The following is a 21,713-nucleotide window of genomic DNA, read 5'->3' as shown; positions in this document are numbered from 1 at the left end:
ATTTCACCCTGGCATCCCCAATATCCTAATTATTTTTTTGCTTAACTTGTATCCATTAGTGTTCATTTTTGTGCTGTAAAGTTCTAAGGGTTTTAAAAATGTATATTATATAAATAATATATTTTACAGAATAGTTTCACTGTTATTCAAATACTCTTTCCCCTGAACACTAGGTAAACACTGATTTTTTTTTATCTCAGCAATATTTCTGTCTTTTCCATAATGACATTATTAGAATCACACTTTATGTTTCTTTTTCAAACTAGCTACTTTAAGGTAACAATATGTATTTAATGTTCATCTGTATCTTTTCTTGACTGGATAGCTGATTACTTTTTTCCATGAATAATATTGTAGGGGAATACATTCACAGATGTAGCATGGTTTGCTCATATATTTAAATGTTGGAAGACACCTTGTTTGCTGCCAATTTGAGACGATAATGAACAAAATTGCTGCAAACATTCAGGATAGTGTAGATATAGGTTTTTAACTCATTCGGATACATACCAAGGTCATGATTGGTGAATTAAATGGTAAGAACATATTTAGTTTTGTAAGAAACTGCCAAACTGTTTCCCAAATTTGCTGTACCACTTTATATTCTCACTTCAACAACTGAGACTTCATATTGCTCCATATCCTCACTGGCAATTGTCAGTATTTCAAATTTTATCCAAATAATATTATGTAACTTGGAAGTTCTAGTTGAGAATGATATCATCAAGAACAGTCACAGTCCTAACATTTTACGATATTTTTCTTCTGATAATCATTGGCCCCAGTAAGTTTCTTCAAAGTTCACTTCAGAATATTTTAACCTTAGCTACCATGGTAAACTCAGCACACCATTAACAACTATAACTGTACTTGCATATAATTTTATAAAAAGAAGCTAAAACCCAAATTACAACTAGAAATTAAAGGAATATATGTTAAAGTTCAGTAAAAAACATTAAAAATGTAATAGAACAAACCCACATTCTATCATATGCCTAACACAATTCGCGTTCTACTTAAAATTCCAATAGAGAAAAAAAATTTTGTGAATTAAATTAAATTTAATGATATAAGTGCCATTTATTTTATAGTTACAGAACACATATACTCATTAAGTCATCATTAATATTTATGACAATTTTGATCTTGATAACTTTTAAAAATCATGAATATTTTCCCCATTTTTTTGTCTACTTAAATGTTACCTTCTATTTTTAGTTCAGGCATTCTTAACATTATCTGATTTCTTAGTTTTCATCAAAGAAAATTATTTAAGATTATCTAAGAATGGAGTGAGCTGTAAAGGAAACATTTGAAATAATATGTTAATTATTTATTTCAATAAGAAAATATCTATGCCTCGTGGATTTTAAGGCATTCATATGAAAATCCACTAGTTTCTATTGTACTTTCACATCTATAGGCATAAAGTATTGATATAATAATCAAAAATTTCTGTTAAATAATGCACACAATTTTATATACACTGGGGAAAAACATGTTAAAATTGTTGATAATAAATTATCTCTGTCACCTCTAATCCTGGATCTGCCTGGACTATCACTATAAATATTAAATAGAAATTTAAATATCACACTTTTCTATATACATAATTGTCTTGGCTATAGTTCATATTAACACAACTAATATGAAGTATCAAAATAAAAGTCAATAATAACTTATGAACACATCTGGGCAAGTATATAGATAAAATAAGAATAATATTCTGTATGGTTACTTGTTACTTATACATGTGGACATATATTCTATTCAAAAAAAAGAGAAAAAAGACTTCCATATATTTTTTGAGAAAAATTCACTTAGGCAGAATAGGAATAGGAATTCCTTGATGCATTCCCTGGCTTCACTGAATGAATACCTGGCGGTGATTGTAACTATCTTTGAGATCCTATATCTAAAAAAATAAAATAAAAATCATTATGAAATGCTATTCAAGCTATCTCCTTTAAAACCACATTTCTGTAGTTTGATAATAGCCATTTCATATTCTGCTGATCTGTAATTTTTAAAGCCATGTTTTTAACCCAAGTAGTTGGCACAATTCTGAAGCAATGGCTTTATTCTGGGAAATCTTGCCGCCATGATTAGTGGTTTGACTGCAGTATTTCCAACTCACTGCAGTAAGTTCCCACTGATGTGCTTGTGGTTTCACGTATACCAAAGACTGTTCTTTGATGAGTGCTGAAGGAAAGGATTGTTCATCTCATAATGGTCTTTCTGGCCTCATAGATACCTCATAATCTCTAGCAGTAATCTTGAAATTTTGGCAGTCATAAACAAACATTATTCTTGCCAATATATATTCGTGTTTATAACATTTTCCTTTGATAATTTTGCCTTTAGGAATTGAAATTTTAAAAATATGTGCCTAAAATGTTTCCAAAGTGAATATCCCAAGCTATTTGGATATTTGGTTTAGACCAAATTCAGAATCACATTTCTAGACTCCTCAGGTCTGTACACATCTCTCTCTCTCTCTCTCTCTCTCTCTCTCTCTCTCTTCCAGTGAGAGAAATAAGTGTGTATGAATGCGTATGTGTGGGAATGTAGCCATGGTGTAGATATTTTAATTGTCCCATCAGAATATGTACATTGAGGCACATATTGTTAGTAAAAGACAATAACTTGCTTTTTATTCCACTCTATACCCACTCAGGGGAACGGACTTCAGTTGGTACAAAAGGGCCTCATCAGAGAAGTCTTTTAACATAAAGCATCTGTCTCAAGTATTAAAAATGAGACTTCAGTTTTCCTCATAAATATCATCACAGCTGACCTTTTGAAACAGAGCTAAAGTTTCTTTCTGCTTTAAATTGTTCATTCTCATGAAGAACAATAATGAATTAATGCATTTATTTTAATCATGTTTGGCCTTTCTTGAAAGCAAGCACATTCCAAAATAACTCCATTCCTTTAAACATCCACGAAATGAATTCACTATTGCAATTTTCCTGATAATTAAGGGAAAATATTCCTGGATGCAAGTTAATATTAAATATTATTATATATGTATGAAATGCTATTGAACAGACTTTAGAAACATAGAAACCAAGATGGCAAAATATCTTCCTTCTATTGTTCCACTTATTTTATTTTGTTTTTAGTTAGATGACTTTCATGCATTGCTCTTCTAACATTAGTCCAATTTTCCTTTGGCCTTCTAATTTTAGTTGTGGAACAGTGCGGGAAACAATCTGGTTTTGATGGAATCCCAAATTTTTGTGAGTGTTTGTGTGTTCTAAATAAATTCAACTAGGTCATATGACTCATGTGCTTTCCATGGTCTCACTGGTTTTATTTTCTGGGTAGAAACTAATTAGTCTTATTTGACTAGATAGACATTCTTGGTTGCCTCTTAAAAAGATGAACTATTTGCTAACAGGGATGTATTTTAGGTTTCTTTCTTTTAAAAAAAATATTTTCTAAAGATTAGTGGAAATCTGATCAATTTGTGCAGCAGAGACAAATACTGGAGCCCCTTGTGGTTTACAGAGCCAGCTGTTTTCTCGAGCTTCAGCTCTGTGATTAAGCTTAAGGAGGGGATGCAGAGTGATGAGAAACGCACAGGGTAATGCCGCCTTTGGAAGATTTAACAAGCATCCTGGGGATTTTTATGTTCTCTGCATTTTCATTCCTTTATAGTAAAACAAACATAAAAAAACGTTGCCAAAAAATCTACTCAAGGAAGTATAATTCAACATGTCAAAGGCAAATTATACTTGAATCCATTTAAAGAAAGTATTCTAACATTCACACTCGCACATTGTAAAACCAAACTTCATTGTAAAACCAAAGCACCTAAAGGCAAGTTTCTATAAAAATCCAGATATATGATAAATTCTCTGCAAGTCTGCATATCTCTATGCATGTGAGCATAGTTAAGAATACCTGTGTTTTGACATTTTGGCATAGTATCATCTTATATATTCTAGTATTTTCTTTGCTGGCACTTTCAAAGGTTAGCTTTCAGTTGGAAAGAGGGATGCCTTTGAATTTTTGTGTGGCACATGTCATTGATGGAGAAATTACTCTGAAAAAGTGCCATGCCATTGATACTTCTGTAGAGAAACAACAGTTCTATTCTGGTGTGAAGATTTTCTGAAGTCTGTCTGCAAATGTGTCCCTAGGAACATGAAAACTTGAGAAAGGAGAGGATCTGAATGATATTTTTGCTTTGTCCTGTACTTTTTATGAAAGAGAATTCTATATAAGAAGCATGGTAATAAAATGATGCAAAGATGGTGACAGTTTTGGGATCCCTCCTTCCCTCTTTCACAGGACCATTATCACCTCTGAGTTCCTGCTAGTTGCTCTTTTTACCTGGAAGTCTTTGATTCATTATTTATTTACACTAGCATGTAAATAAAATGTGAAATGCATAGTTCCCTCTGACATTTTTTTCTTAATCTAAGGTTTATCTGAGGGATTTTCTTCTTTTCTACATTAAAATAGCTAATATTTATGAACTTCAGGAGCCAGGATCCCATTATATGACTTTCCTAAACTCAAATAAAAGACTAAAGTGTTCAGCATAATCTCATCATGGCATAGAGATTCACATTTTAGTTCAATGATTCCCTAGAGATCAAGCTAAGCTATTGTAAAGCAAAGGTAATTAATGTAAGTAATCTTAAAAAAAAAAAAAAAAAAAAAAAAAACTACTTAAAAATTCAAGTAAGGTACGTTGTGAAAATTTTAAAAGTGGAGTAATTCCAAATATCCAATATTTATTTTTCTAATTCCTGCTGGTGGCAGGAAGTCATGAAACCCTAGCCAGTTTATTTTCAGGTAATTTTCTTTTAAATTCCTTTTATCTAGAAAAGAAGAAAACTGTAGGCATTATCAGAGAACTAGAGGAAACAAAGAGGAATCACTATAGAAAAAGCCTGCCATAAAATTGCATCATTGTTATTACTCCCTGTCCCACAAATGTTCAAATTTGTCTGGAAAATGAACAGGACAAATATCTGTGCACAGTCACTTTGTCAACGTAGGTAAGTTGATATCTCTGACGATTTATGACTTTTCCCTCATTACTTCTCCTCTCCCATCCCCTGGGCTGTCTACAGTCTCGCACAACTTAAGATAATCTAATTTCTACTAGAGCAGCTACCAAAAACAAATAAGTGGAGTGTATAGGTGTGTGTGAGAGGGACAGAAACAGAGTGAGAGATCAGAATTTGCTGCATGTTTTAAAAAGTTTCCTATATGTACTGGTGATAATTATCTATTAAATTATATAAGGATACTGAGAGCAAATAACTGATTTTTAAAGCATATAAAAAGTGTAATGGGGCTGGGACTGTAGCTCAGTGGTAGAGCACTTGCCTAGCATGTGTGAGGCGCTGGGCTCAATCCTCAGCACCACATAAAAATAAATAAATGAAACAAAGGTATTGTGTCCATCTACAACTAAAAAACATTTTAAAAAGTATAATGAAGACAAAGCATAAGAAAATAATACCCATTTTAAATGGGTCCTAGTATAATATTAATTTTTTTCAAGTATTGGTAGATGCAGCCATAAAATTTTTCTACTTTTTTTCCTTTCAAAATGCAGCCAAGAAACAAATATCTCTCTTCGTTTTCTTTGCAAGAAAGAACCAGTCTGGATTATTTCCAGGCCATCCAGACAGCTATTTCTATTGGAAGGAGTGACCTCTGGAACAGACTAGAACATAGCAGGCTGACCAGACAGAGGGAGGAGTAGGCAACTGTGAAGGACCCCAGCATGTTCTTGTGAAATCTCATTTGAAGATGACAATGAAAAGTTAAGGAAAGATAAATGAACTTAAAGATATTTAAAGCCAATGAAAAATGTGTGCCCACATATGGAATTCAAGTGAAGTTACAGTGTGAATTTCTGACTCTCATTCTTTAATACACATGCTGAACAAATACAGCTCTCTACCCTTTTGAATGTAGGGAATGTTTCTTAATTATATAACATTCATCTCTGAAGCTCAATAATCATTCTTTTGTTTTCCTACTTCAACTGAGCCAGGCTTCCTTAGCCTGTGATTCTATGGTTGTTGTTAGATGCTTTTAGATAATTATCAAGAGTTTTATTTAGCAAATTATTGCTGTGGAGTGTTAACACAACAGTAAAGATTTAATTTACTTATAGAGGATAAAGTAGTTATCTTCTCCTAATATTTATCTAGAAGATATGTTATTCTTCTCTAAGACAGCACAAGAAACCTGAGTTCACATCATGAGCAGGAAGAATGATGAAGAATGATTTAAACTTTTCCTGAATGCTTATGGGTAAAAATGTTGTGGTTGGTACCAAAGAGGATACAAGGATGTCAAAGCAATCCTTCACTTCAAGATGGTGGAACAGAAAATTTCTAAAGAATATTTTATTAAAAATAAAAAGTTGGGTGTTTCCAAGATTATATTTAATAATTTTTGAAAAAAATATTAATAAGCTGATTAAGCCAAAGGTACCAAGAAAATGCTATGGGATTTCAGAATATTTAGTAGGAACAGTGTAAACAGGAGAATCAGATGATAACTTTTACATAATCAAGTCCAGTCAACTTTAATGAAAATAGCAGCACTTAAAAGTCATAAAGAATGTTCTAAATTATCTATAGAGTTGTCTGAAAATTGGAAGAGTTTATTTCAATGAGTTTTGAACAGTCATCTCAACAAATGCCAAATTGTGGCTAAGGTAATTAAATAAGGTAGATTTTTGCAAATTTTGTTACAGTCATGCTGGTAGTATTCATTAACACAAAACAAAATTTAGTGATACAGAAACAAGGATTTCAGCTATCAAGTTATCATGTAATGTCAGAGAAATGAGGAAAAAGATTTTAAACTCAATGCCTTCTTAAGTATGCTATCTTTTGTGTATTCTTTCACTCTGGCTTAAGAAATAGTGTTGCTGAAAATCTGTGAAGTCAAGTGGAAAATTAATCTAGAGAAAGGCAATGTATTTAAGTAATATCCTTATTTCATAAAAATTCATTAGAAAGCAAAGAAATACAAGATTTAATGATTTTAGGGATTGGTGTCTTTGCTGGAGTAAAGGGATCTCCACTATGGATGAATTCAAGAGAAAATTGATTTTGTGGAAGAAAATTTCATAAGCTTGTTACCTTGGACCTTATATAACAACATATGATCAGACCATGAGATAATTGTATAAGAATTAAGGTTTGGGTAAGGTTTTTGAGAAGGGCATTGGAGAGATTAGTTCTTAAAAAATTTGTCTGAAGTTATAAGGAGAAGATACTTACTGTATGAAACACATGAGTCTGTGGAGAACACGAGTCATGCCCATATCAACAATTTGCTAGCTGCTTATGGGGATCCAGTTTAGGTGGAGTCTGAGATTTAGTTGTCAAAAGTGAGTCCAAGATTCGATAAGTTATTTAACAGAGCCTGAAACCCAAAATCCTGAGTAAATATTGAATTTGGAACTATAGTTGGAAACACTGAAATAAAAAAAAAATATTAACAGCCAGTTTTTGTTTTCACGGTTATAGTAACATCAAAAATAATAAAATATATCAGTGGTTAGAAATGCAACATCATAAAATCTATCAGAAATTCTATTTGAAAACGAATTCCCATCAAATCACTAAATTAAAAAACTTCAAATCCAAAACCCAAGAAACAAGAAGAAAGGAAGAAAATTATTGCCATTATCCTGTCTTGATAAACCTCACACTGGATATCTGACACTATAGACACTAACATAGGAAAAGTACCTGAATTTAAACACAGTGAAATACAAATGTTCCCAGGGAAGGTTTTGTTTCACTGGTTTTCATTTAGTAGCTCTATAATTTTCTTTTTCCTTTATGACTATAAAATTACTGAAGGCTGGGAGCCTGTCAATTTAACATATCTATTAGCATATTTACTGCCTGTTTTCCTACCCACATAATACATGTTATTCACATTTATTGAGTAATAAAGGAATTTTATTGTATGAATTTGGGACTTATTCACTGTACAAAGGCAATGTACGTGAGACTTGTGTGGTTCTAAGATGATTAACACTATGTTTTGGATAGATTCAAAACTTCATAATTGCACAATTAGCCATAACAAAAATTATATTATCAAGTCCACATTTTGAGACTGTGAGCTAAGACACTCTTTGTCTTACTAGTTTAAAAAGTCCCCAACAATGGGAAGAAATTATTTACATAATATAGTTATTGCACCAGATGCTTCTAGTGAAAGGAACAAAATCGTGACCTTTCTCATCAGCAGGATCATGTCCATGTTTTCACAACTGAATGATATTTTCTCAAAAAAGCTAAAATGTGTGTGGGCTGTAGGAAATAAAGCTAAAAGTAAAGACTTTTTCTTTCTTTCCTTCCTTTTTTTCTTTCTTTCTCCCTCCCTTCCTGCTTCTCTTTCTTCAGCTTTAATAACCAAGGAAATTTATTGTACATAGCTGCAGATTATGTCTAGAGATTATTTAATGAGTAAATGATACAATTTAATTTATTTAAAAACTTTTATTCTCAGCAAAATCAAACATATCATTGAGTTTACATAGAAATACAATTTCCAATCATATATTCATAAAAACGCACTGGTGAAATCGATGTTCATAATTAATGACCAGTTATGCACTATTTAATCATGCCAGTAGCAGAATTGATTACCATTAAAAATTGGTAAAGTAACATCTTAAATGTGCAAATATCCTCTTAGTACTCTATTGTGTTACCACTGATAATAAATGGCCACTAATATATATATACCTATTACATAAAGCTTTTTAAAATACAATAAAAATACAAATTCTATCTGTTAAAAAAAGCCATTTATGTGGCTTCTAATCATCCTCATTATATAAATTCCAAAATACTATATGACAAACAAAATTATAAAGACTCTTCATTATGAAACATATACTACCTCTAATTAACATATGACTTAGCAGATAACAACACAAACAAGAAGGTTCATATATACCATAAAATATAATGGAAATACATACAATTTTGCATAAGCATATTTGATTTGTTTTACTAGTGAAAATGTACCTTAACAATTGAAGAAATTTCCATGAGTAAAAGAACCTATTTATATATTCATTTATTTTTGAGAGCTACCCTCAAACTAAGCCTATATTTTCATTAATTTATTTTTCTTATAATGTGATAAAGATAAGCCACATTAAAATTTTTACCATCAATTTTTGCCACATGGATATTGTTATTCTGTTATATGATGGGCAAAGATATAGAAAACAAATATTTTCAAATGTCAGGGTTCATCAGCACATCACAAATAAGGTTCTAGAGAATTTTATATTGCTCATGTTCAAGAGGAAGCTGAATAGAAACTTAATTTTCATGAAAAATGAGATTTTGATTCAACAAAACAAAGACAAATGGTATTGACTAAATATTTTGATAATTTATATAGATAGCTATCATAAATTTTAAAGTATCAAATGAATGGGGGATCAGAAAATAAACTTTGGTGAGGAAAAATATCTCTATCAAAGAAGAGAATATGACATGATGATAGTCCTTATTTAGTGACGAGAAATGCATTTGGCAAAGTAAGCATGGTTGCTAGGCATTGCACCTATGGTGAGCAAATATTCCAAATGTTTCACATGATGTTCAGCTGTCATAGGAATGTAACTTAACACATTAGAAATGAAATTTTAAGATTTCATAACTTTTTATTTTTTCCACATTTATGAAATAAATTTAACATTTTTTAATATAACTAATAACAATAATTAATATTATTAGCTTGTATTTACTAATATTTGAAATACATTTGATTGAATTGTTATTGGAATTTCTATCATTTTTTAACCAACTAAAAATTTGTGACCTGGTAGCATAGTAGGCAAAGTTCAAATTTTCCCAACAACGTGAACATTTTATACATAGAATGACATCTGTCAAATGAATGGCAACATGCTTTTTCCTTTGAAAATAGGGCATGTTTAGTTTGGCATTGGTATATTTCTTCAGAATTTTAAGTAGTTTCATTAAGGTATGGCTTTTTGAACATCAATAATAAATTAACAGCCTGGAGAATGAACACAAATTTCAAGGTGCTAATTATTTAGAACTTAGACAAAGCAGATATTTGCATAATCTCTTTCAATTATAAATTCAACTACAACAGAAACAAATGAATTTTAAAGTATGCTATACATAATACTAAGTTGTTTTAAAATAAAATTACAGATCAACAGTGTGAAGAAATTTTATCGTGATGACTTTCAAAATATTAAGATATTAAAATATATTTTGGCACATGTATAATACCTTTCAAAGTAATAATGAATGATATATGTGTATACAAAAAATTAACAGGGATGGACTCTTGTTCTTGACATCAGCACCTACTGTCTACTGGGTCGAGACAAAATACAGTGCCTTCAAGAGTTAGTCCCATTTTGAACCCCTCCTGTAAGACAGAATAAAATCATTAAAATAGAAAATGCCCAAGACAAAGTAAAATAAAATCAGTAAGTAGAAGAGAAGATGAACAAAAGTTGAAATCTTTGTACTTCAATCAACTAAAAAATAATCATATGCAAAATTCTGGCTTGTCGAATTTTTATACAGATGTACATCACTGGCAGTTCTTTTATACTTATTAAAATTTTAATGATTTAAATATATGTGAGGTTATCATGCATGAGAAACAGAAGAAAGTAACAATATAGGAAATTAAGTACTTTTAAGACTTAAATGCTTCTTTTTCAGTAGAACCTATTTAATATTCAATTCTACTGTGGCTTAATCTGTTGAATTTAAAGATAATTATTAATTTAAATATTATCAAGAGAGCTACACCTCATGGTGAGGAGAAGTTCAAGATAGCCTGGTAATCTTCATCATTTTTTCCCTGGTTAACTCTGTCAGAGCCTGGGTAATATACAATTTGTAAATGTAGTGCTGTTTCTGGGTGCAGCAGAGCCCTGTAGACCACTGTGCCTTAGAGAAACTTTCCCAAGTCCTGCTATTGTTCTGCCTTCTTGAACTCCTGTTTCCACCAGCATGTTTTAGAAGTTAAGTTGCTGCTGATTTATTGACCTTAAGTGCGTCACTGCCATGAAAATTTTGTGCTTTTTATTTCCCCTAACATTTTTTATTATAACTTTGTGGCAAAAAAAAAAAATATGTGCTTCTCCACCACAAGCTCTTTTATTTTGCATAAGACAATTGAACTGTGGGCCACTGCTAGGTTTACCCTCTCCCTACATCTTCTTACTGGCCCCTAGTCTATGCACTATGAAAAGTGTAGACTCCCAACAATCAGTGGAACTAAAGGTCACATTGGAGGTTTCCTTGTGGAACCAATTAGACTACGTATTTAAAAGCATTTATCTTTCTAAATGCCAATGCAAGCATTTTCATATAGAGGAGACAGTATTTATAAACCTGCAAGACACCCTTTATTTGTAATTAATATTCTAACCATGCTCTTTACTATATGTATAGCATAAAGCAAGGCTATCACTGCATTTTCAAAACTTCTTTTCAGTATATGAAATACAAATTATATTAAATACAAATACAAATTAAATTCAGTAAAGGTCAGAGTACTGACCATGATTTTTTTTTTAAGATTTGTTAGTATTACAAAAAGAAATATTTTCCCATATTATGCATAGTTTATGCATAGTTTCTAGTGGCCACCAACTACTTTAAAAAGTGAATATTTTAAACTGAAAATATTGGAAATAAACTATACTTTCAAAACATTTTATGTGGATATCTGAAGGGCTATGTACTATCATCTTCTAGTATATAATGAATGATATGGGATAGGTACATAGGTAGAAGTGATAACTAGAGAGATAATTACCTTTGGAAAGGACTGATACCATATGGCATTTTAATTTTATCAGTTCATTCTGAAATTAAACTAGTATCACTTCATTTATCCTGAAAATATTAACTATCAATATGTCATCAGTATTAAAGGCAAAACAGCAAAGTTAAGTAGGTATCAAACATTATTTCAATACTTGTTTGTAGAGCAGAACAATATCTCCATGGTGATTTTTAAAGGATCCTTTCAAAGTTCCCTTAGGAAATCTACTCATCCTAATTAGCACATACATCTTATAAAGCTCCTTGGTTTTATTTCCTCCTAAAATGAAATTTCCTGCACATTTTTGACCTTCCTTCAGAAGTTTCATTTTGAGAATCATAATTTAATTAATTCTGCATCCCTCCAACATTTCCATATTGTCTTGAATCTTAAACTTCTGAATGAAAAATGAGTCCTTTTTTTAGGAATTTATGGGATTTATCATTAACTAGTATCACAAAAAGAATAATTTTATAGTTAACATTAATCATATAAATTATATAAAATATTTTGCTCAACTGCATTGCTTATTGAAATAGAGAAAAGCATATCAAGGAAAAACGTGTCATATGTAACAACTGTTTAAATGCTGACATAAGTATTGAGTCTATATTTTTCCTATGTATAGTTTTTTAATGATTTTAATGGCAGCATAAATAACTTTTTCATTTATGTAATATATTATATATATCAGCTATAATTTTCTATTTTTCTGTTTTCTCTACCAGAACCAACTTCCTGTATTGCAGTTCAAATAAAACTAATTTATCCTGACTATACAATATAATTTTAAATTTTACAATTACTTATTAACTTCCAGTATTTTACAATCATGAATACAGATAGTATCATATTTTTGTGCATAGAGATTTAACAAATTTCTAATTATTTTCTCCTCAGAAAATAATAGACTATTTCAAAGATTTTAATACCAGATACAAATTAAAATATTATTAACAAATTACCATCCAAAGGGAAGCTGTGAATGACTTAAAGTGATTGTTGCAGCATTCTTTCACTTGTGCTAATTACTAGTAAGAAAATGAAGTAGTTAATTTGCTAGATCAAAATGGCATTGAAATTCTTTAAATTTGTATGTTTCCTTTTATTAGTCAATACCTGTATGTATGTTAGCTGCATGTGGTCTTCTTTTTTGATCTTCTGTTTTTTATTTTTCTGTTGATTGTTTAGTTTCCTAATTTTTGTCTATTTCTGTGTGTGTGTGTGTGTGTGTGTAGTATTTATATATCCCAGTGGAACAGATTATAAAAAACTTTATAAAACTATATGTGGGGCTGGGGTTGTGGCTCAGCGGTAGAGCACTCGCCTAGCTCAGCGGTAGAGCACTCGCCTCGCATGTGTAAGACCCTGGGTTCGATCCTTAGCACCACATACAAAAATGAAAAAGTGAAATAAAGATGTTGTGTCCAACTACAACTAAAAAATAAATATAAAAAAAAACTACATGTGTATATTCTTCCTTATAAAAATCTATCTCCAGTTCAAAAGTCTGATGAATATTCACATATATTTCAAACATTTTTAACTGCCTAATGCTTTTGAAATTTACTTGGATATTATTGTAAGTTTTATTTACCTGGACATTAATATTCTCCTAAATTATTCACCATTGACTTGACACCATTTGTGCGTAATTCTTTCATCCTTCATGACTTACCCATCTTGTTTTTTAGCATATTAAATTATTATGGCTCACAAAGTATGTTTCTGGGCATCAATATTATCCCACTGATTAGTTTATAGGAGACATGTGCCACTCGGTTAAAATTATATCAGTTCAAATAACTATATTATAGATTTCAAATAAATATCTAATTTTCTAATTAGTTAAAATGAAATATAGCTTAGCATTTCTGCTTATAGTCTTAGATGCATGAGACATTCTGTGATTTGAAACAATTGAATTCTCTTAAGAATTACTAAGTCAAAATCCTCTGTAAATCAAAGAGGAAAACAATATTTCACTAGGCTTATTAACTCAATGCAGCATCCAGAAACTATTATACTATATTAGCCTTTTACATGATATGCATAGATAGAAATAGTAGCTAAATGTGCACAATAGTTAATTAGGAACAGCAAGGTTACTAACAAAATTCATCAGACTTAAGTAAATAAAACATTATTTTACTTTAATGTGATCTTACAAGTAAATTCTGCACTAGAAGAAACAATCAAAAAGATGAAAAGCACAAGAGTGACTAAATCATGGAAAAAATAACCTTAAATTGTGAATAGTAAAACTTTAACCACAACTAATGATCTGATACATTCATATGAAATTGCTGTTTGAACATTTATTAAATAAAGCATGCAATATTAAGCTTTTAGCTTTAAAAAGGTTGTAAGTTGCTGAAAATAATATACCAACCATCGCTGGCGCTACCCACCATGAAAGCAGATGAGAATAAAAAAAGAGATTAAGAAAATATTAAAAACAGCAAAAACAAAATCAAAAGCACCACAGTTTAAAGTTCTTTGACCAACACATCATTCAATCATTCTGATAGTGTTTCTCAAACTTGAATGACATAAAAATCGTGAGATGGAGGCTCGTTTTTTAAAATCTATAGAATTTTTAAATTTTGTGATAAAAATCCTTCCTAGCCAAGTAGTTTTTATGACCTGCATCACTCTAACAAGTACTGCCCTATCAGTGCCCATGTTTGTGTTGCTCCTACAAACTCATTAGTCCCTGGTTGTATAAACCTAATTGGTTAAATGATGAAAATAAAAGGAGTTGATTTTACATGAAATACATCATCATCAATAATTAATCATGCAGGTTTTGAGTAAATTTTTCATAGTATTTGAAATACATAAAAAGGTAGGGAATTTGCATAATCAGAAAGGATGCTTATTGAAAAAAGCAGAAATTTAATACAGTCATTTTAATTTTAGCCATATAATATCACCCACTCTGTAACATTAAAGTTCTTAATTTGCATTTTGTTGGTGATTCAATGTCATTTTTATTTAATTATTTTTTGCATTCATAATTATGTAATAAATGTAAGGGTAAGTTGTTTATAACTTTTTTGTCAATATTTGGGAAATAAAAATTTAAGTAGGTTGTACAGATCGAAAAAAATTTTTTCATAGAAAAAAGAACTACAAATCATCCAACTTGAAAAATATTGTTTTAACATCTACTTTGAAAACACAAGATAAATACGTTTTCAAAACTCAACTTTTAAAATGTACACAGGATTAAATCTACAAAAATAAGGAGTTCACATAATACTTGGAAAATAGGACAGTTCAAAATGAGTGGAAGGGTATTTGTATTATTTTTCCAGGAAGAGGAACATGTTTACTAATGTTAGATCACAGTTCACCCACTAAGTTTTGGGGGGTGTATGTGTGGGAAGGAGTGAAGCATGGAGAATGATGGAGTAACTCAGGACTAATTAATGGAAACACCCACTTCATATTGCCTTAATGTCTTCACCATCTCTTCTCAAGAACCTTCATTTTATTGGTGTCTATCTGGATTTTACCATATAGAAACTTTTTCATAAATAATAGGGCCTAATACCTTCATCAAAATGTAAGGGAAAATATAAAGAGAAGACTTTAGTCTTTTCAAGCCTGCTTATTAATCATGGAGCATTGTATAAAGCTTTTAAACCCAATTTGCTCAATGTTTCAGAACAGTTTAGAATTCAAAAGTGAAAAAGGAGACAGAAATGAAAACCCAACTCACTACATTCCTAAAGAAGCTGTCACTGGGTGTCTGCTTTTTCAATAATAGCCCAGAAGTTATGAACCACAGCTACAATGCTTCCTTTCAGACAGAATGACTTTACTCTTACAAAGATTTTCCCACATCTACCCATTTACAATTTTGAAATTGTTAAGACTGAGAAATCTTATAAATCTATTGCAATGGCCTTTTAATTTCTGGATTTCAAACAACAATCCATTAGAATCCATGCCATATTGTTAAAAAAAAGGAACCATCGTATTTCCATGGTAAATTGAACCATAAAAATAAAAATCAACAACTTAATCCTTATCAGTCGTATTTTTAGAACTAGATGTAATTTTTAATGTAGTTACTTTTAAGTAATTTTTATATTGACAATAATTAAAGAGTAGTTTTGATATATAACATTTTCTTTGTCCCAAATTTAAAAGAGATAAGCCATTTATAGTTCAATGTGTTAAGATGGTTACCTGCATCTCATCTAATTTTGATTGAATATCTGGAGGGAAATCCCCTGCTCCACAGTTAAATGGGTCAAAAGGTTCAGCTCCGAACAGATCCCGTTCTAAAAGGAAGAAAGTATTTTAGTAAAGGAAATGACTAGAAACAAATTGGGGCAAATCTGATTTCAAAGGCAGGATTATATAAATAAATACAATATTTATATGATCAAATAAGCCTCTATACACTTACATTTTATGTTGATCTTTCTGGAGTTTAGACTAAAGAAGTAAAAATCCATTTTATGAGATTAAAAACTGTTTGATTATAAAGAATTATAATCCAGAGATGTTTCTGTGTCTTTAATGTAGAAATATAAACCTCAACAAATATTTGATAATTAATATAACATTTGAATGTTTGCAACATGTAAAATGTACTAAAATTGACATAATTTTCATCAAGACTTTCCTAGTTCCATTTATTGTTATGTCACAAAAAATTAGAAAGTGATAAGACCGAAGAGATTAGTAAGAAGTTTTACATACTTTTATAACACTTTTTACTCAGAAAAAAACTCAAGGCATTTTATCTTATGTACTATGAAATCATATCATCTTCATAGATAGCCACAATGAGACAAATTTTGAACAAAAATCCTCCTATATCAGCAATAACCCCTGCTCTAACCCCTGAGCTATGAAACTTTTATCCTTATATTTATTTTTAAGAAAACAGCAGGAAAGCAGTATTTTAAAAAAGTTCTTTTTGTGTGTATTCTTGGGTATGTGCCACTTTGTGTCATTAAAGAAGTAATAAAGTTAAAATTATGTTTGTAACTTATAGAACACGTGTGACCTATTATATACTTTAAAAATTTGAAAAATATTAACATTTGATTCCTCTGAATCAATTCAAATGAAATCTGAATTGGAAAATATTAAATAATGTATAGGAAGAATATTGATACATATTCATACCATTGTTTTGCTGAAAACAAATTCCCAGTGGGGTTCAATGGTATATAAGAAGTAATATTTATGCTACTTCTTTTTATCATTTCCTCTAAAATCACTCAGGCACTCTCATCATGAAGGATCCTTGCTTTTCCCAGTTCCAAGTATTTTTCAGTTTCTTGAGTTATAAATAAGTTAATAATTGGTAAAATGTTTGGGAGTTTCTGGAACTGGTGAGTATTATATAAATAAGGGGGACATATAATTCATTATCCAAATAAGGCACTTCTAAAGTGAAAGGAGCATTCTCAACAATTACATTGGGACAAAACTCTAAAAACAGAAGTATTCTCAACAATGGGAATGTATTGTTACTTTCTATGTAACTGATGAATATACTATTACTGTTTTTACCTCCCTCCCTCGGTCTGATAGGGCTCAGGCAATAAATAAAAATTAGAGAACAGAGGAAATTTTGTTTGGAAGCATGTTCTGGTAACCATGATACTACAAGTACATGACCCAGTGTTTTTTACATTGTAGGTGTTTGTTTAAAAGAACAGATTAACCTAAATGACAGACTGCTGATCAGAGAGAATAGAGATTTTCATAAAATAGACTTTTCTCAAATTGGAACTACAGAATCACTAGAGATTTCAGGTGGGTTTTGGGGAGTATGTGGTATGACTGGACATGCTATTTTTTTCTGTCAGGAGGTTTCCCAACTTATTCTCATGAGCCCATGATTCTCTTCCAAGTTAAAGAACAAACCACCTTGCACATTAAGAGACTAATTCCATGTAAATTAATAAACATTACAGAACTCTCTGGTGTTTTTTTTTGTTTGTTTGTTCAGCTCACATGGGTATCAATTCAGAACAAAAATTATAAACAAAATTAAAATTAGTTGAGTCTGATCCAGGGGTAAAAGAATAAAAACTAAGAGGTGGTGCTTCAGTCAGTCATTCTTTGCTCTATTCAGAAAATTTATTGAACACATATATCATGCATTTTCCTAGATAATGGTTTAAAGTAGCAAAGAAAGGACATTATTCATTCATTCACCGAGTTTATAGACAATTAGGGAACATAAGTGAATCTGTGAGGAGGTCTAAATGTGTGAAAGGCAAGGATAAAGAAAGACATGCAGACACACTCATAAGATAAAAAACAAATTAAAAACACTCTATCATAACATCAGGGTGTTGGGGACATTTTCTAAAACACACTATGATATGTATGTCATGAATTATTTCCTCAATTTTGCATTGGCACAAAATATATCCAGAGCAATTAAACATATAAGTCAACTAATGTATTGCAATATATAGTTTAGTTTAAATTTATTTTAACTGATAATAAAAACATAAAACATTTTATTTATGGAATACTGTGTGTGTATGTGTGTGTGTGTGTGTGTGTGTGTGTGTGTATATATATATATATATATATATATATATATATATATCAGGCAATTTTTTAATTAGATGAAGCATATCTGTTAGAGCGTTATACATAGTAGTTGGGCTCATTTTAACATAATCATACATGCATGAAATTTTATGTACTCAATTTTAGTTCCTGTTCCCCAATCTTTCCCTCTCTTTCTCATTCTCCTTCCTCTACTGATCTTCCTTTCACTCTCTAATTTATTTACTTCTGACTGGTAATTTCTACATATACATAAAGGTGGAATTCACTGTAGTATATTTATGTTTGCAGAGAGTGTGATTTTGTTAATTTCATTCCACATTTCCTCTTCTTTCCTGCCCCTCTTTCATCCCTCTTGATCTCCTTCTGCTCCACTGATTTTCCCTATATCTTTATGATACCTGATCCCTTCACCATTTTTTTAAATTGTGCTCTAGCTTCTACATATGAGCAAAAACATTCAATCCTTCATTTTTTTTAATCTGATTTATTTCACTTAGCATAATGTTCTCCACTTACATCCAATTTTTGGCAAATGCCATAATTTCATTCTTTATGGTTGAGTAAAACTTATATATATATATATATATATATATATATATATATATATATATATATTGCATTTTCTTAATCCATCCATCTATTGATGGGTTGATTCTATAATTTGGCTATTGTGAATTGTGCTGTCATAAATATTGATGTGGCTGCATCATTGTAATAAACTAATTTTAGTTATATGGAATAAACTAAGGAATAAGAAAAGTTGGGTCATACAGTGATTCCATTCCTAGTAATTTGAAGAATCTCCACACTGCTTTCCAGAGTGATAGTACTAAATTGCATTCCCATCAACAATATGTCAGAGTCCCCCAGCCCCACATCCTCACCTGCATTTTTTATTTGTATTCTTGATAATTACCATTCTGACTGGGGTAAGATAAAATTTTAGTGTAGTTTTGATTTCCATATCCCAAATTAATTGCTAGAAATGTTGAAAATTTTTTTTCATATTGGTTGATCATTTGTATTTATTCTTTGAAATTTCTTCTTTTGTCCATTTATTGATTGTGTTATCTGTATTTATGTTGTAAGTTTTTTGAGTTCTTTAAGTATTTTGGACATTAATCCCATTCAGAGGAATAGCTGGCAAAGATTTTCTCCCATTCTATGGGCTGTGTCTTGATGCTCTTAATCATTTTCATTGTTGTGAAGAAGCTTTTAATTTGATGGTATCTTACCTATTGGTTCTTATTTTTATTTCTTGAACTTTAGGGGTCTTGTTAAGGAAGTTGGTGCCTAGTTGGTGCCTGCAGTAATATGATGGGTTGTTGACCCTACGTTTTCTACTGCTTTCAACATTTCTGATCTAATTCCTAAGTCTTTGATCCACTTTGACTTTTGTTCAGGGTGATAGATAGGGATCTAATTTCATTATTTTAGAAATGAATATCCAGTTTTCCCAGCATCATTTATTAAAAAGGCTATCTTTTCTCCAACAATTATTTTTGGGACCTTTGTCAAGTATCAGATGACTGCAATTATGAGATTCGCTTCTGTGTCTTCTATTCTATTCTGCTGATCTTCATGTCTATTTTGATGCTAATACCATGCTGTTTATATTAGTGCAGCTCTGCAATATAATTTGAGATCAGGCATTATTATGCCTCCTTCATAGCCCTTCTTGTTTAGAATTACTTTGGTTGTTCTGGGCCTCTAATTTTTCTAAATGAATTTTAGGCCTGACATTTCTAGTTTTGTGAAGAATGTCACTTCTATATTAATGGAGATTGCACTGAATCTGAATATTCCTTTTGGTAGTACAACAATTTTGACAATATTAATTTTGCTTGTCCAAGAACATGGGAGGTCTTTCCACCATCTAAGATCTTCTGCAACTTCTTTTTTCAGTGTTCTGTAATTTTCATTGTAGAGATCTTTCACCTCCTTAGTTATATGAATTTCCAAATATTTTATTCTTTTAGCTATTTAAAATATACAGCACATTTTCATTTTCTGAAGTCACTGTATTGTACAATAGCATACCTACTACTATTAAACTGTAACTGGGTCAATTGAGTAACCTCTCCCCATCCCTCCCTTCTCCCTATTCTCCCCAACTTCTAGTAACTACAGCTCTAATGCCAACTACTACATGATCAACTTTTTAATATTCTACATATGAGTGTGATCACATGCTACTTCTTTTTTCTGTGCCTTGCTTATTTCACTTAATATAATAATGTTCAGTTCCATCCAATCCACCTTTCCCCAAACATCAGTGTTTCATTCATTTTTAAGCTTGAAAAATATTCCATTGAATATATGTACCACATTTTTTTTTAATCTATTCATTGTTAATGGACACTTAAGTTCTTTCCATTTATTGGCTACTGTGAACTGTGCTACAAAAAACATAGATGTCCAGATGTGTCTTTGACAAACTGCTTTCATTTCCTTTGGATATACAACAAGTAGTGGGATTGTTGGATCACGTTACTATTTTTAATTTTTTGAGTTACATCCCTACTGTTTTCCATAGTGGATATACTAATTTACATAATGTGCAAGAGTTCCCTTTTATCCTTCTTCCAGTACTTGTTATCTTTTGTCTTTTTGATAATAGTCATTTTAACTGGAGTGAGATGATTTCTCTTGTGGTTTTGGTATGAATTTTCATGATGATTAGAAAGGTTTAATGTTTTTTTCATAAACTATTGGTCATTTGTATGTTTTCCTGTGAGAAATGTCTATGTAGATCTTCTGTCCATTTTTACATTTTTCCTTTAGCTATTAATTGGTTGAGTTCCTAACATATTCTAGATATTAACTCTTTGCCAGATGTAACTTGAAAATATTTTCTCCTATTCTGTAAGTTGTTTCTTTATTCTGTTGTTTCCAGTGCTATGCAGAAAATTTTGAGTTCAAAGTAGTTCCATTTGTCTATGTTTGCTTTTCTTTCCTATTCTTTTGGGGATTTCCCCCCAAATTCTTGCCCATTTCAAAGTCTATTTTGAGTTGATGTTTTGAAATATTTTCATAAGTTGATTTTAAATGTCCCTAATATTTTACTTAAGTCCTGTAAGTGAATTAAGTACACAACATGAGCAATGAATGATGTTGTGTTCCATAGGTGAAAAGAAATAAACTATAGGTCCTGCCATATATTAAAGCCTTCAACTAAACCTTGAAAGTTATATTCAAAATGTATTAGTGTTAATGAGAAAGAATTTAATAAAGCATAAGATCTCTTTTCTTCAGTTTCCCTTTGGGCTTAGTGACTGATTTATGGTCACTGGAAACTATTTTTT

The 21,713-nt window shown here is 30.8% G+C and overlaps 1 protein-coding gene across 17 annotated transcripts in view; it reads right to left on the bottom strand.

Moving 5' to 3' along the window:
• Positions 1 to 8,484: 8,484 nt before the first annotated feature.
• Positions 8,485 to 21,713, bottom strand: part of Gulp1 (GULP PTB domain containing engulfment adaptor 1) — a 287,088-nt gene continuing 273,859 nt past the window's right edge. For all 17 annotated transcript variants that reach the window (XM_058580318.1, XM_058580319.1, XM_058580320.1 and 14 more), the window contains 2 exons: positions 16,048 to 16,142; positions 8,485 to 10,431 (listed from right to left, as the gene is read on the bottom strand). In XM_058580318.1, the coding sequence (XP_058436301.1) occupies positions 10,360 to 10,431; positions 16,048 to 16,142 (167 nt within the window). In that variant the 3' untranslated portion in view covers positions 8,485 to 10,359. The remainder of the gene's footprint in view (positions 10,432 to 16,047; positions 16,143 to 21,713) is intronic.

The sequence above is a fragment of the Marmota monax genome, unplaced genomic scaffold (genome assembly GCF_021218885.2).
Source record: "Marmota monax isolate L192 unplaced genomic scaffold, Marmota_monax_Labrador192_F-V1.1 WCK01_AAM20220418_F8-fsc00007, whole genome shotgun sequence".
Classification (NCBI taxonomy): Eukaryota; Metazoa; Chordata; class Mammalia; order Rodentia; family Sciuridae; genus Marmota; species Marmota monax.
This window is presented reverse-complemented; position numbering and strand designations above follow the sequence as displayed.